At 39.1% G+C, this 16,949-nt stretch overlaps 1 protein-coding gene across 3 annotated transcripts in view; it reads left to right on the forward strand.

Moving 5' to 3' along the window:
• LOC108759792 (puratrophin-1) overlaps positions 1 to 16,949 on the forward strand; it is a 341,347-nt gene that overhangs the window by 26,729 nt on the left and 297,669 nt on the right. The window contains exon 1 of one of the 3 annotated variants that reach the window (XM_018505419.1): positions 8,010 to 8,150. The exons of the other annotated variants lie outside the window; for them this stretch is intronic. Within the exon in view, the coding sequence (XP_018360921.1) occupies positions 8,112 to 8,150 (39 nt within the window). The 5' untranslated portion in view covers positions 8,010 to 8,111. Of the gene's footprint in view, positions 1 to 8,009; positions 8,151 to 16,949 lie in introns of those variants that run through there. 3 annotated transcript variants of the gene reach the window in all.

The raw sequence follows: 16,949 nt of genomic DNA on the forward strand, positions 1-16,949 counted from the left end.
AAACGGCAGGAATTACGTTTAACACCTAATAGTTTAACCGTTTTTGCACGTTCATTTTAGAACGTGTCGGCATTCTGAGTCTTAATTTTTTTCGATAATGTACTTTGAATCAACGCGTTATGTATTGATTTCGATAAGAAAGGAATCCTCATCAGATTTCGTGATGGGACACGTGAATCGACGATACAGACGAGTGTCTTCGTGAATTTAATGCCATTACGGTCATTACGCTTATGTCGAAGCGTCACGCATTTCTAACCATGGAGATTTATATGACTTTTTCTAAGTTTCTGAATGCTGTTCAGTTTGAGCAAAAACGTGAAAGTGCCTCTATCTAGACAGATCTGGCGTGTTTCAAGTAAAATGATTCAGAATTCCGTGCCCTAATTACGGTGGAAACCATTTTCTAAGTTCACCGCAAATGCGCTCGCTTGTTTCGCATCGCTTTAACACACGTATGACAACCTTCCGAGAGAAATCCTTCTCAACGGAAATTCCGGCGTGCCAATTCTGGAATAGGATGTAAAAACCTTAATCACAACGAGGGTAATTTTATGACAGGAATGGCTATTGTTTTAAATCCATAACATTATAGAAAGAGAAATATAGTTTATAAAAAGAGAAAAGCGATATAAAGTAGCAAATAAATGGAGTAAATATGCGTGTGTGCTTGTAGGATATGGTAATAAATGGATTTAAATTTCTATTTTCCTTATTTAGTAAAATTCTAGTTTTGATGCATTTAATATTTTTATTATTATCATAAAATTTGTGATCTGTTCTTGGCTAAGTATAATTTATTAAATTTTAATGAGATATATATTATAAAATTAATTTATAAACAACATATTACAGTATGAATAGCTTAGTAGTCACATATATTTATCAATTTAATGTTTTAAAGAATAATTAACAATTTTGCGTAGAAAGACGTGTAATTAGAATTTAATTATACGCGATTAATAATTAATAATTATGAATCAATAACAGTGTGATGAACAGATGCACGGTTAATATTTATTTATAAGATCATTGTTTTGGGCGACGCATCTGATACATGATGATCCGGTATAATTGCACGAATTCACACGATTCATTATACCATCAAACAAAACACACATATACATATACCCACACACACGCACTCTCACATTTCTCACATTAAAATTGATCGTGGTATGAAATTGTTGGAAATAAATTTCTTAAGCGTAACGAACGCATACAAATTGGTATAACTGTTACACTTTCTGATCTTAATAATCGTTAGAGATTAAAAGATAACGGGGCAAACGTGATAAATTTACAAATTGAAGTCATGCATTTCAAAATAGTGCTTGTCCCATGTTGACAAGTCAGAATAAAAATCGGTAATTCGACATTCCAACGGCAAGTATGTATTATAGAATTCTGTGAACATTTCTGAAGAACGCAAGAATGAGGAAGTAACTATATTCTTTCGTATTCTTTAAGACAGCTCGCACATTTTTTATCAAAACTGTGCGACCGCGCCGATGTTTTATCCCGCGCTGTGCCACCATCGCACGCATACTTTTGTCTGCATGTATTCCAGAGCGTCGGTGTCTGGTAACGCGATAACTATCTTTTCCCGAATATTCTTGTGGATCGCCAGCAGCATCGTGCGAAGATGCGCGCTTCTTGATTCAATTTCACGTTTGCGGCAGATATGAAAAGCGATACATGCGGTTCTTCATTCAATTTCATTTACGGTATTCCGCGTACCCGTTAACGATGTCAGGTTGATCTCTCGCCACCGAAAAATCATACCACGTGAGATGACGCACTACGAGCGACGCTTGTCGCATGCATGTCTCGTTTGCATAGGAGATACGGGCGTTAACATCGCTGTCTCAATGATACGTATGCATTAATTTCCTCACACAATAGATTTTGTCGTGACGAGAACGTGAGACTCTTTGTGCTGAAACGATACGACATTCGATAAGCGTATAGAAAATTCATTAATCGACCTCGAACTTACGAACGAAATAGTGTCTATGTAGAACTTTCTTTTTTCACCTGGCCGTGGATTCGACTTAATTCGATACATATACATGATTTTTAGAAATACCCTTTGTTTTATTTACAAAAAATATAACATTAATCTTTTCTTTAATTGCGTTTAAAAGAATTACATAAAATAGTTAAAAAGTTGAATAATTTGATAAATTATTAAAAAATTCGAATTTTTTCTTTCATTCTTTGTTTATCAAATACGAGAGTTGCATTGCAAGAGTTGCAGGTTTAAAACAGATCTGTGGCCGTAATTTTTGCACCGTTTTTTCAACGGTACGGCTTTGATTAGATTCGGGATAATCCAATGGACCGCTTTGTAATTATCATCGGTGGGCATCGGCCCACGATGTGCAACAAGTACGAATTTAGTAGCGATCAATCATCACACGCACAACCGACCCAGCCCAGCTGTGACTCGAAGTTCGAGTGAAAGCGATACATGCGGGGCAAGCAAGCTTGGTCTGGGATGTAATAATTATTCAAAAGTACAGAGCCCCATTCTCGTTTCCTGATAAATGATAGCGCCGTGCCGGAAGGAGCCGCTTGCATGAACAATATCAGCCGCTGGGAAATGATCGATTGAACTCGAAGATTTTCTGGCGGCTGAAAGTGCATATATGTGGCTCGTGACCACTATGCTCGCGTCCATGGTGCTTGTTGCGGACATTTTTTTTCTTTTCTCTTTTTCACGGAGCAGAAGCTCCTCGGCTAGAAATCCAGGTTTCTCTCTTTCTCTCTCGCGAATGTAATGCTTTATAACTCCACCTAACAACTTCCTGAGCAATGGCGATAAATAATTCATGGTTACGCGCGTGCTTCCTCGTTGCCTCTCGCACAGTTTTATTTTTTTTCTTGTAAGATCGCCTTCGCTGGAGAACGACAAATGTTTCTCACCTCCTAAGCAACCGATTACGATATTGCGGAATATGAAAGAAATTCTTTCCCATGAGCAATCGATATGCCGCGAGGCCCTGGCGTAAAGCGATAACGCGCTAATTTATTAAATGATGCAATCGGAGTACCTACAACGCTTAAAGTGAGGGATTAATGCAACTTACAGCGTGCCGGATTATTCGTTACATAATATACCCACATTGTATGTATGATCTTGTTGCTCATCTACCATTTATTATTTCCGTAATCGTACTTTATTTTTTGTGATTTTACTTATCTTTTATAACATTCTATCTGTATATTTTTATTATTTTACATTTATGGAATATTGGTATTTCTAATACTGTGATTTCTCGAATCGATAACATTTTTTTTGATCAGAAAAAGGATATCATCTGATGCCATTTCTTTTTTTCCTCTTTTTACATTTATGGTGCGTTTTTTGAAGTTACATTTTAAAGACATTTTCGTCTTGATTAATAACTGTTATATGTGTGCGTATATTATTTTATTAATTTAAAATCTCACTTGAAAATTTAAGGTCTGTGAAAATTCCATAGAAATGAGTAAAATTAACTATTGGCCATACATGAAAGTTGTTCTTTTTTTCAATAAGTGATAATAAAAAACATGGTAAAAGTAATAAAAAAATAAAACAAGTAATAAAATTAATTTTTTAATTCTAGTTTTTATATTATTTGAATTTTCTTATTAATCTTAATAAGTATACAGTGAAATTAGCACGGTTGTAATGTTTGTATGCAATTGTGCAATTAGGTATTTGTCTACATATATGAGGGCATTGATCCTTCTAGTTTTATACTAATTTGTGCAATATCTCAAATGAGACGAGAGAATATGATTTATAATTCTGTTGAAAATGTTATATAGATATGTACAGGTATTAATGCTTAACAGGAACATTTTCTATATTATAAAATCTATATTATTAAAACATTAATACAATCGAAAATTAAAATGTTTATATGTTTGGAAAACGCAGAATAAAATTTTTGTATCTGTCACAAATTTATTATCACCATGTAAAAAAATATCTGTCTTTCAATTATGGACTAATACTTAAAATATTTATTTGAATATTTTGTGTTGTATAATACGTATATATAAAAAAATATTAAATTTTTTTTTTCTCAATTTATGCATCCTGTTAACTCTACATTGTTGATCAAACGCGAGAAGATGCGCTAGTGCAAGCATCAACTAACAGGTGGCACTAGTTGCTCATGAATGCAGTTGCATTGCAATTTCCTCAAAGATGACTAATCCGTATAGTTATTTAGGCTTAGCAAACTCATGGATTCGAGCTTATCATGATACTTACATATATTTAAACATCATATACACGTTTTTATGAGCAATAGTACTATGAACTTTGGAGGAAAAGTAGAAACAAGATGCAAGGTAATTTAAAAATAATAGGAATGAGAAAATAGGAACTAGATTCATGTACGTATTTGTTATAAATTGAATCGAATAGCGTAAACTAAAGTTTTTTTATTTATATGTAATTAAAAAATCGAAATTGCGTTTGCAACTGTAAGGAATTATTTGGTCATACATGGAAAAAAATGTTTGGTTGAATTAACTGGGAATTTTGGTGGAAAATAAATGATTCAGAATTTTGATTAAGTCTACAAGATTTCTGATTAAATCTATTAAATGTTGATTATTTCAACCATAATTTTAATAGATAGATTTAACCGAAAAGCTTGTAGATTTAACTAAAATTCTGGATCGTTCATTTTTCACCAGAATTCTAGTTAATTCAATCAAACATTTTTTTCTGTGTACATACTAGTATATAAAAATTAGATATAAATCTATAAAATTAATCTCTTATTCCGCAACTGTAAATCTAGATAAACTGTACTGTAAGTTTAGATAAAGAAATTTTTATATTAAATTTTATCTTTTATTAAACACATGGGAACAAATCGAGAGAAAAACGCTTGTGAAATAATATTTCTAGAGATTTTAAAAATATTCTTGCTCTTTATTTTTATTGCTTTGTTTTGATTTATTACATTGGAACATTTCTATAATGGTAATTCAATGTTTTATGTAGAAATAATTAAATTATGAAGTTATAAATCCAAATTGTCTAATTAATCGAATATATATTTTTGTTATTTATTATGGATAAGAAAAATGTATCTACGTCACGAATGAACATAATAATTTCGTATTTTTTTTAAACATTGAAATTATACTAATTACGATTTCTATGTATGTGCATACGCGCACGTAAACTGTTTGATGGAGTAACGGAAGTGCCAATAAGTATCACTTTTACTCGCAAATTTGTTGCGGTGCTTATTTCTAGCACTTTCCTTCCGTGCGCGGCCAAATTCTCGCACGATCTATGTTAAGCGAATACAACCTAAGCCCATCAATTTTCACCTATGTGTCTATATGATATTCTATTTAATAATGGATTCGGGTAACAAATTTCATTCGTTCTATCATCCGTGAAACGCGATTAGACACGCAAATTTTGCGTCTTACTACTTTCAAAGTAGCGTAAGTGGCTCGTTAAAACATTCTTGATGTTTATTGGCACTTTCGTCAACATTTTTATCCTCTCCGGTTTTCATTTTTCTTTTACTTGCGCAGATATCATGATTACGCACTTAGAAATCTGCTTTCAGTCATTGTACGTTTCATATAAAATTTGCGCCTGTTGATCGGTCAGTTTGACTTTAACAGCTGTCGATCGACGCGCATATAGAAGACCGTCAGTCAACTTGCATTCGCTTAGACTCGTAATCGTTAACACGATCCTGAAAACGCAGTGTCGTGTGGGCATGACACGGCAATGGGACCGATGTCCGATCGGTGACACGGCAATTCTAGCGCACGGATGAAAGAGGCATTCAATTACCGCCGGACGAACTGGCGATGACAAGTCGCGAAGTCTCGAATCCGAACAAGGATTCGACTAATGAAACCAGCCTCGTTGCTCTATGTGGTGGCTGGGTCTTTATCCATACGTTTGCGATTTATTCACGGTATTAAGGACTTGACCATCTCCATGATGGATCAAAAGTTCCGTCGGCTTTGTCGCTCGCCGATGTCAGTCTCAGAATCGAATCGTCGTGTTCAGATCACATGGACATTTGTTTGTTACTGCATTAGCATAAATCTCGGTACATAAATCTCGAGACGAAGACTATTCTAACTATTACCGCGCACATATGTTGCAATGTTGTAAACTCTTTGTTCTTTCCCGTTGCATTCGTCACAGCCGTATTGCCGTAGGCAACTGTATCAGCACGCTGGACCGGAGCGATCCACTCGTGATCTGTCATTTTTACGTTCGCATGTTCAACCGTACGAGAGAATATAATCCCTTCGTCTCTCCGGACTGCAGATCGTTGCATATACGCCGCGTTATTTTCACTCGGGGAAGGAGTCAACGCCGGGGGAGTTCGATTATCCCCGTGTCGACGTCGGTGGCGACGACGACGACGGCGAGAGGGAAACGTTATCACGCATGCCCGTATTCCGCGGCGTTCTCGTCCTCGTCCGCGGAATCGCCTGACGGGTATTTTGACAGTACGCCGCCCTGCATCCTCCGCGTTAAGATGCATCTCGATTCTTGTTGCTCGCAACGCCAATCATTCTCATTCTTATCTTTTCATGTGTCATTCCGTGCAACCGACATACTTGATGCATTACGAGAGAGATGCGTCGGACGCGCCGCTTAAACGTGCGCGTTTAACAGCGCCGCTCGCGGAACCGGGTCAGTCGATAGAATCTGAGCGAGTGTTTGTGCGCGTCCAGAGGGTTCCTTCAGTGGGGTAGGATTGGGGATAGAAAACGAACTAGGATGAAACAGCTCCGAGACCCGAAATTGAATAAATCGTTTCTTGACCTCGCGGAAGAGAACGGTCCTTGATTCGAGAGTTTTCCGCACCGCCATAAGCGACGAGAGGTGATTACAGGTAGTAAACTCATCGAGCCGCTCTGAGAGGAACTTGCATGATTCGCGTAGACAGTACCGTTTTTCAGTTACGCTCTCGGGGTGGCCGGGAAAGGAATGGCAGCGTGGCGGGTCCGAATCTTCGCGACGTCTTGGAGTAAGGCGTTGACTCGTTTTTGAGCCAAGTGGGCGGGTGTAGTCGTGAAAGAGTGAAGTGTTTGAATGACTTGCGCGGGAAGGTGGTTGTGTTAACTCGAGTATGTGGATTTCACGAACATGAATACCTCTTCGGTGAGGTGGGGCCCGGCTCTCTTGGCGTCGCCGGATTACCACTGGCGCGGGCGTCCCGAAGTGCCGTGTAAATCTTCCTGAAAATTACGAAGTAATTTTGCGACGGTTCCAGAATCAGGTTTCGTTGTGCGCGCTTGTGTGTGTGTGTGTATGTGTGTGTGTGTGTGTGTATTGTGAGTCATATGTAAAGTGCTATTCGGCAGGATGACGTCTCCTCTATTTGAGCCACTCTGTGTCAAACACCTCAGAAATCTTCGCAATCAATGTGTTCCTATGAGGTATCGTGTGGTGCTGCGAGACCATCGTTAAATTGTTAATGTAGTTCTCGTAAAACGCGACTGTGTTTTGTGATTCTTCGTGAGAAGGGCAGGGGCTTTTTTCCCTTGGGCGACCCTGGATACGAACCTCCTCTGCTCCTTACGAACGTGGAACCGTCCATCTGTCAGAAGCGTCTCTCGGAACGTGAAATCCCGTTTGGAACCTTGACGGGCTCTCGTCCGCTAGCGGATTCCCGCACTCTCGGTCGGATTCGAGCTATCCCGGTGCATGTGTTCGAAGGTGGGCGGATGCCGCTGTCCACGCCAAGGACATGTATCCTCGAGCGCGTATTCAAGAACAATGAGGAGCTCAGAACGGCCGTTTCGCTGCGATGCCGGAATGCCGTGCTGGGAATACAAAGTCCGAGCCCTGTCGTTCTGCCCTTCGTCTACATCGTCATCCGCGTTGTCGTTGTCGTCATCGTCATCGCCGTCGTCGTCGCCGTCGTCGTTTGCTCCGTGGAAATCTATGATTGAAACTTAGTTATGTCGCGAATGCATATGCCGTGGGAATAAATTGACCGAAGAGTGTTAAGCGAAACTCGTTCTCATCCGTTTGCGACGGTTAGAAAGGGTTAAGGAAAGGAATCGACGGCGAAGAAAGAGAATAAGAGGCTAACGAGCCGAACAGGATGAGTCATTTCGATTGGAAGCTGCTGCGCCGGAAGAAGGTATAGTTTGTTAGGTGGAGTTTCTTTTCGATTCTCTTAGGCGATTCTTTTTCAGCCTTCGGTTCTTTGCGAGTTAAACGATATAGTCATTCATCAATTCGTTTCACAATGTATTATAATTTTCAAGATATAGAATGCATGAATTTGTCGACATAGAAATTAGATTTTTTAACATTCTAATTTTCTAATACATGGGAAAAAACGAATTTTATGATCCTGTGTACTTTTCATCGTTGAATTGTTGAAAAAATTATAAATTTAGAATTTATTCTTGTGTTATAAAAAATTTGTAAGTTTATTACATGTATTAAAAATAGCTTATTATTTTTTGCTTAAACGTATATTGAATATTTCGCTGCAAGACAATATACGTTTACTTATTCTCTTCTGCCATGTGCAATTACGTTGAAGAACAACTGTTCGCGTACCTATGGGTTAAAAGCGCTATTAGTCAAATTCCGAAACATAACGAATGTAAGTAAGCCGCGATTATAAATTACCGTTTATATAAAAAGCGACTTATTGACCCGCGGAAAGATTAGTATGGTGGAACAGCATAGCGAGCAGCGAGCTGCTCATTTTCGCATTTAGATGGATGTATAGTTGAGAATAATAGAGACATTGAGTGCTGCCATAATGACGATCCATTAGTCACTGAGAGAGCGAGATAGTCGGAAATGTGGAGAATAGCCTTTTTGAGTTATTAAGAATCTGCCGTGCGCTTCACGCAAATACTCAGAGTTTCATTTCCGCCGTTTTTATTCCCATTCACGTGGAAGGCAAGACTATTGTCTTTTGAATTTCTACCAATTCCCGTATACTTGACAGACACGTGCGAAGTTAGGTATTTTCTTGACCTTGTAATATTCCGTTAACTTCCTGTAATGTGGTATACTATTCAACGTTTAACTTACCTAAAGTTATAAAAATGGTAAGGAAATAGAGGGAGTTATTTTGATGCTCCAATTGCATTAGAAGATTAATGACTTTTCGTTAGCTGACATTTTTCTTCGTTCCTAAATCGTATAATCGATTGACTATGGTGGATAAACGAACAATGATCTTCCCGATTCGTATAATAAAGATGTAGAAAGTGCTTTGCAAGAGTTGTCTATTTGTTACGAGACGGGATGACGCGCGTAGGAAATTACGCTCACTTAGGTAGATGCACAACGTCATTTCCGCGCCCGAAACGCTTCAATGTGCCCGCGATGATGTTGCATAGACGTATCTGATATACTTTGTTAATGCCAAGATAAGAATTAAAATTAAAATTCATGTTAGAGCAGTTCTCTCGAATAAGAATTAGAGATTTTTTAGAAAATTGAAAACTGAGATTTCTGGAAATTTTTTATTATTATTTTGTTATTGTTTTTGTATTTAATTTTTATCGGAAATATTTTGGAAACATCAGGAATTCTAAAATTTGTTAAAGCTATTTGTTACAGCCAGACTTTTCTGTCAATTGTATTGCAATTTTGGGACATTATAATTTTACACAGATTCTAATTGGTTTTTCCTCATTATTATCTAAATCTGTTACCTAAATTATTCTTTTGATATATATCTTGTATATCAAACCGATTTCCATTTAACAATCATTTAAAAGTTACGTAACGTTGGATTGCATAATCGGTAGGATCGCGAATGGAATACGACGTTATACGTGTCGTCATCTAACCCCGGTTCGTTCGAATTAAGCTGGTTTCCAGTGTATTTACTTGGTGTGTTAGCACGTAGAGATACGTTTTTGTCCGACGGCGATCTTACCTGTGCGACTTGAGCGAGTGCGGGATTTGCATAACAGAAAGAAGGCGTTACCACGGTCGGCGTTAAATTTCAGGCATCAGTGCGCTCGGCTTTCTGTCCCCGCAGACTTTTCTCGCGTCTCCGGTAATTACCGTATACCCGATCGAGGTATTTCGAGTCGTACAGTGTAATAATGCTCGCTCGCCTCGCGTCGCCAGATTGTCTGTCGCCACGTTTGCGCTATCCGAGCGTTTTATCGCCGTCGATACCCACTTTCGCCCTCGGCGGTGAGACTTTAACCCGGTTGAGTTATGCGCGATCCGAAGTGACATTCATACGTGCATTAATGGATTATCTACACGTCCTGCGGTTCAAGCGGGCCCGGCGATTTGCATTGAATGCGTCAAGTGTACGATGATTTGCTCGCCGATTTTAATTTAACCGTGTAATTGACTCCGCGACGAAATCACGTAACAACGAACAGCGAAATATCGCCAGTCCTATTATTAGCATAAGAGATTTTCTCGCGAAAATCCTAATCGTGACATTTACTGCGTGCGTTATCTGTTCATCGGCGGTAGAAGTTGGGCCATTATGCTCGCAGATTATTAACGCAATGTCGTAAATTCGAAGCCATATATCAATCGCTCGGAAAATATACGCTCGCCAAATCCAACCGACAATCGATGTAAAAATTCTCGCGCAATTGCTTAAGTAGAGCAATTTTCCGCGTGGACGAGTATTCACCGCCGAGAGACGCAATTAAAATGATAGTTTCCCCGATCATAATCGATTTCCAGCCGGATTTATCTATAACTATCTGGCGTTTAGTGCAGTACTGTGATTAAGTAATCATCACATTTGCCCGAACATTTTTATCTTTACTCTTCCTCTTTCTCTCGCGTATATTGACAAGGCAATGACGTGTTCGAAAAAAATGTTGAAAGGATACTGGCCGAGCGAGGACACGTAAAGTGGAGACGGGAAAGCAAACTTGGATATTGCGACGACATTTTGCAGAGAAGTGCTGGCCCGTTACTACAGGCAATAAATCGATCTCGCGTCTCTCCACAAGTCTCTTTCGCGAGTCACAGGAGCGGAAGAGCGTTTCGCGATCCCTGAACTTTTCTTCCCGTCTCTTTCCCACGCTGTCCTCAATGTCGCGTCTGAGTCGACAAGCGTGACAATTTTGTGTATTTTTAAGGTTGCCATGTAAAATATTTTTGCTCGTTTAACTCGCTCGTAATACTCATGCGAATAAATAGGCTTGAATTTTACATTCTGCCATTCAGTTCGCGGTAGGTTTATGTGACGTCCGTACATTGAACAATACAATAGCGCGAATAAGGTTTTCTTCGCTTGCATTTACGACGAGCAGGTCTCTCGTTATTCCGTTTAATGGTGCTCCGATATTCAAATCGCGATCGAAGTCTGGAAACTCGAGCCGCGCACTCGAATAGTGCTCGTGATGAAGACGGTCTTTTACGTGAAACTTGAGAAACGCAATACAGTCGATCATCAGTCCGGGCTGCGGCAATTCCCGCGCGCGAATTCTCGGTGCGCGAGATACTTAATCGAAAACTTATCATGCCCGCGATCTACCACAAATTGGAATTGGCTCGCTCACCTTGGCCTACGTCCATTCGCATCGGTCAAGTCGGGGTATAACTATGCACATGCGAAAATTCCAGATCGCAATTTCGCGATAGCGCTTCGAGGTACGCGACGGAAATTGATGGAAATGGACGTTAGTACGCGCTGTTGTAACGACATTGATTCACGCCGTACGCGTCAACGTACGTGCGAACGCAATTGAATTTTTTTATCGGTTTGTGTAAATTACGAGACCGTCACAATTATAAAAATGCTGTGACGTGACGTTTAAAGTAGGCCAGCAGAACCTTCTATTGCCCGGCACTGGGGTGAGGGCGAAAGGTGGGTCGATAAAGTTTGAAATCAATAATCTTGTCTGCGGTTAGCTATTTAAGTTTTTAAATTATGTGAACTGCTATTTGTACTCGAACGAACTCACTTATTCTATTGCACAAGAAAACAAAATTAGAATTTATTAATCAATTTAATTCTACATTATCAATAGCAAACTTTAAAGCAAATTTTAAGTTTATTTCATCATTGTTTAAATTATTAATTTATTTTATTAAATAAAAAACTTTAATAATATACTTTATTGTCAATAGGCATGTTATTTGCTTAGTTTGTGTCTAATGTATGAGGACATAAATCCTCACGTATTAAAGAAGGCTAAACAAGTAGTATGAGTTCGAAAGCTGACTTGCAAAATAAAAGATTTTATTTTTGAAGACGTTTTAATACCGCCATTAACGGAATTGCTGACCTGTTGGTAATTGCAATGCGTCTTACAGCACGCAAAAATGTGGATCTAAAGCAATGAAAAAGGTAATTTTAGAAACGTCGCAATTATAGGAGTCACGCGGTAGTCGCAGAAGGATACTGTATGCGAAAGAATATAACAACTTTCAAACCGAGGAAGGTAAATGCTCCTTATTTTTATTTAACTTCCCGGGGTTCGATGGAATTCGGTTTTATGAGGCTTGGTAAATACATGGGGCAATCAAGTGGCATGTTTGATGGTACTGTCAATATATTTTTTACGGTCTACGCCCACGCTCGCATTTATGAGTACAAATAGCAGTACTTGGACTCGGAGAAGGCATAGATTAAGATAAAATATTACTTACAAGAAATATTTCGAATCCATATAATAGAGGTTGTAATCATTATTGTCTATAATTTTATATTTTAGTGGCGATATTATAAATGAATGTGAACGGATAGAATTGCTAATAATTACTATCTATACGTTTATTGAAAAATATTGGTAACATCTCATTTATTCTGCCAATATATCTTTGCATACGTTACTATAATCTTGTATAATATATATTATTACAATCTAACATATATCAATCAGACGTAGTAGGCTATAGTTAGACCGTGTGCTGATATTTGAAAACGCATACTCTTTCGTTTCCAACTTTAAACATATATCCGTCTAGCCGGATGCAAGCGGATCAGCAACACTGCTTCCGTTTCCCGTGAGATTGCATCGGGGTGGGGCTAATATCGATCGCAACCCTCGCGTGCGCCCCACAGTTTCCACCCTTGCTCTCAGATGCGCAGCAGCCATGGGGACTCCAACCACGTAGCAAAACACTTTTTCTCCCTCAAATAACAACGTTCTGTGGATTTTGTCCTTGGGGTCACACATTGCATTAAATTAAATCGCAAGCCACGTGCGATCTGTAACAGTCCTCTTAATGCTATAGCTCCGACAAAAAATTAGCGAATATTTAAAAAAATCTTTTTTACGTGGTTTGTATAAAGAATTTAACAATATTGCTATTTTTTTATATACAGGGTACTTAAAGTAGAGTTACATTTATATAACGCTAAATGGGAATAAGTTAGAAAATATAAGAAGTACTTTTTTTAATATTACTTTTTATTTTACATTTATTTATACTTAATAGTTACTCGAAACGATTTAATTGTTAAGCTGTGATAGAACATTCAGAAATAATTACACTTTTCTTGACATCCATTTTTTATTTCTTTCGTTATTGTGGATTTTGTATATCGTTAATTTTTCATTAATCGTTCACAACAACTGTATAGAAATTATACTTGCGAAAAAACGATAAGGACTGCGGCAGATTGGTGGAGGGGGTTACTCAGCGAGTTGTCAACGTCTCTCTTGCTGCACGCTACGCTGCAGCAAATGGTATCATTTACTGCAACGTGGCACGACAAGAATAGCTTAAAAATAAGGCACAACAAGTAATGTAGCTTAAGCAGGTCGCGATTGCTTGTCACTGTGCTGATCTTTGTGCGAAATTTGATTGTGATTGACACTGATTGGCTTAGCTGTCGTATTCGATGCAAATAGTGTCGAAACAATGTAAATGATACAGCCGGTTCTCATTAACATACTGCTTGTTGCCAAGCTGCGAGCAAAGTCACACATCGTATTTTAACATTCGAGAAAGATGACGCTATCTTTTGCTTCATTTAAGCGAATGGAAACTGCGGAAGATGATGCTTTGAAACATAATAAATAATTGCATCTTATCGAGTAGTTATCAAGATAATCAACATGTTACTTCGACAAACACACACACACACACACACACACACACACACACACACACACACACATTCCTTACTCGTAGGTCCAGATTAGGCTCGTAATTTTCATCATGAGAGCTTAGTTATAGTAGGTAAGTGGTGCGAATTACTAGCCGATAAATACGTTATCCACGGTTATGGTCGCCGTAATAAAGTGGGTGCTATCGCCGTGGTATGCTTCGTTGACCGGTAACACCGTCCAGGAGGCCGAGACAGTCTAACACGCCGGTCGTGTCCTGTATACATACGTACACATATATCTACTTACACGTACACGTGTGCGTGGACGGGATCTTCATTCAATATTTAACCGGCGATGTTCTCGAGCAAGACGAGAAGAGCCAGGTTTTCTCCATACGTCGCATCTCGTCCGTGATTTACGTCCACGTCCGGAGCGCTCTCTGCCCTTCCCTGTAGCAATCCGCTCCTGGACGACGATGGAGTGCCGGGGGTATAAATTATCCCGCGGACTAATTAACATTGTTGCCGATATCGCGCGAACGCCTTCGCGGTAACGCGAGAGGATACGAAGATTAATCGCGCGCCTTTGCGATTCGGCGCACCGTGTCAAAGACGTTCCTTCGCAGAGGTGCGTCCCGGATCGCTCGGGGATGTATTCGCGCGGCGGAGTGCACCCGGAATCGCATATCACACGTCAGTCTAGATAGGCATTGATTTATTGTACGCGCGTGTAATAGAGATTATTTATTATTTTATGCGCTTCTCTTTCATAGCAGCACGGTCGGTCTCGTATCGCGGTTCCGTAATTGATGACTATATTGCAATGGAATGTGCCTTCTAGTTTCGCGTACCTTAGGTCATTGCATGATTACGACGGCACATTGTTTTTATAATGTCAAATTATGGGTATTCAATTTGAGTTATTTGTAGGTAATCATTTTTGTAGGCCTCATCATTGATTCTGTTTAATATAAAATGTTAATTTCATGAAAACAATAGAGTCAAACAATTTAATTCAAGAAAATGTATTAAATTTGATTTAAATTTACTTTATTATTTACTTATTCTTAGTGCACACTTTAATATGGACGTTGTGAAATTAATCACAGAAATGGATTGATTTATATTTGACAATATGATGTATGGCCGTTAAAAATAATAAAATGTTATTTTTAACTTCAGAGCTTTTTTGGGTTATTGTTCCTTTGATATTTAACAATATAATAACAGTCTGAATAAACTGAAACGGAATTTCGATGAAAAAATACGAACGAATTGTTCGCTAGGTCCATTTGAGTTTCGAAAGATCCAACGCGACAGACATTTGATTTCTTTTCTAACTTTTCTCTAAATTTTCCAAATTTCTTTTCCCTTTGTGTTTTTCCCACGTGACTAATAAATCGCAATTGCGATGGATGCAACATCAATTGCGGGTTAAATCCTTCTCACAGGAGCGCATTTCGTAATGCGATGACATGATATTTCATTGTGCGCTTGAGTACTCGTTGTGTAATTATCCACGTTCATATCTCTCTTTGACGTTGCACAATGATCGTACGTACTCGCTATCGCGGCCATTTATATGCCCGTGTATTGACGATTGGCGACTTCTCGTTACCGAGACTACCGTAGGCTACGATCGTTTCTTCAGCGGTTTCCGTGCAAATACATGCGCGATACACGTATCATACAATTACATATGCACATCTCTTATCCATGGTTCAACCGTTATGGCAATTCAGCCCGACAGTGGAGCACGACGCAACGCGAAATATACACGCCGATTTCACATATCAAGAAAGAAAATGAGTTATGGCGTACATGACATATGTGCGTATGAGTATGTATATAGTCGAGACGCAGAGAAAAGAGTAATTATTATTGGTTGCCGAGGCAGTTAGCACGGGCCATCGATCGACTCATTTAACCATCTAGCAAGCCAGCGCAGCGTCCGGTTGTTCCGAGTTTCTCTAATAGGTTCGGATCTCTCATTGTAATAAAGTACCTAACAGTCGTGCTGCGGGAAACGAGAGTAAAATTTACGAGGGAGGGGAAAGCACCGATTTCGCCGTCGGTTAATAATTTGATTAAAGCACTAAACACGTTTTCAATCGTGCTTCGAGAAAAGGAGAGAAAGAGAGGGAGAGAAGGAGTAACCGGCCGTCGCTTATCGTTTTGGCTGTTTTGCGCCGCACAATGAACAGTTTCGCTCTGTTCTATTACGCTCTTGATTTATTCTTCGCGTGCACTTTTCCGGTCGCGACGCGCGAGGAAAGGCACACGATCAGACACTCGAGGGAACTTTCCCTCTTGATGGCACAAGAGCAGCGGCAGACGAAGGAGACACGCGCTCCGAATGAGAGCTGCTCATGCTGCTCGAAAGATTAGCCCGACTTCGCTCCCACGCCTCATCTCGCTATCGCATCATCGCAGAGATTCGATCTCCAGCCGGGTTCTCGCAGGCCCTCCTCTCGCAGAGAACGATATAAAACCAGCTCTGGCCGCTGTCGATCCGCTTGCGCAGCTATTTTTGCTCGTCGCAGAAACATGCAAACTTCGCTAGGCCAAGATTTACTCGGGAACGGATATTCGTCTGCAACTTTCGCGCGCTTACGTGGAAGCCTGAAGATGAGATCGCGGAACCTTGACAGTGACGTGATCATCTATTTCGCAGATTCAGCGAAATAGATAATCACATTGTCAAGGTTGAGTCATACATAAAAATAGTTAATTAAACACTTTTCGAAAGCAGTTTGCAGTAGAAATAGAAACCGCCAGAAGATCACTTAGGAATGTACCAATCGTTTTATATTTGTATTTATCAATTATCAATAATTTTTAAGATATTAGAAATTTTATATAAATAGGTAGCTTTAAAAACTAAATATCCCGTTTAAATTATTAAGAAGGATATTTGAAATA

Source organism: Trachymyrmex cornetzi, unplaced genomic scaffold (genome assembly GCF_001594075.2).
Source record: "Trachymyrmex cornetzi isolate Tcor2-1 unplaced genomic scaffold, Tcor1.1 scaffold205, whole genome shotgun sequence".
Taxonomy (NCBI): Eukaryota; Metazoa; Arthropoda; class Insecta; order Hymenoptera; family Formicidae; genus Trachymyrmex; species Trachymyrmex cornetzi.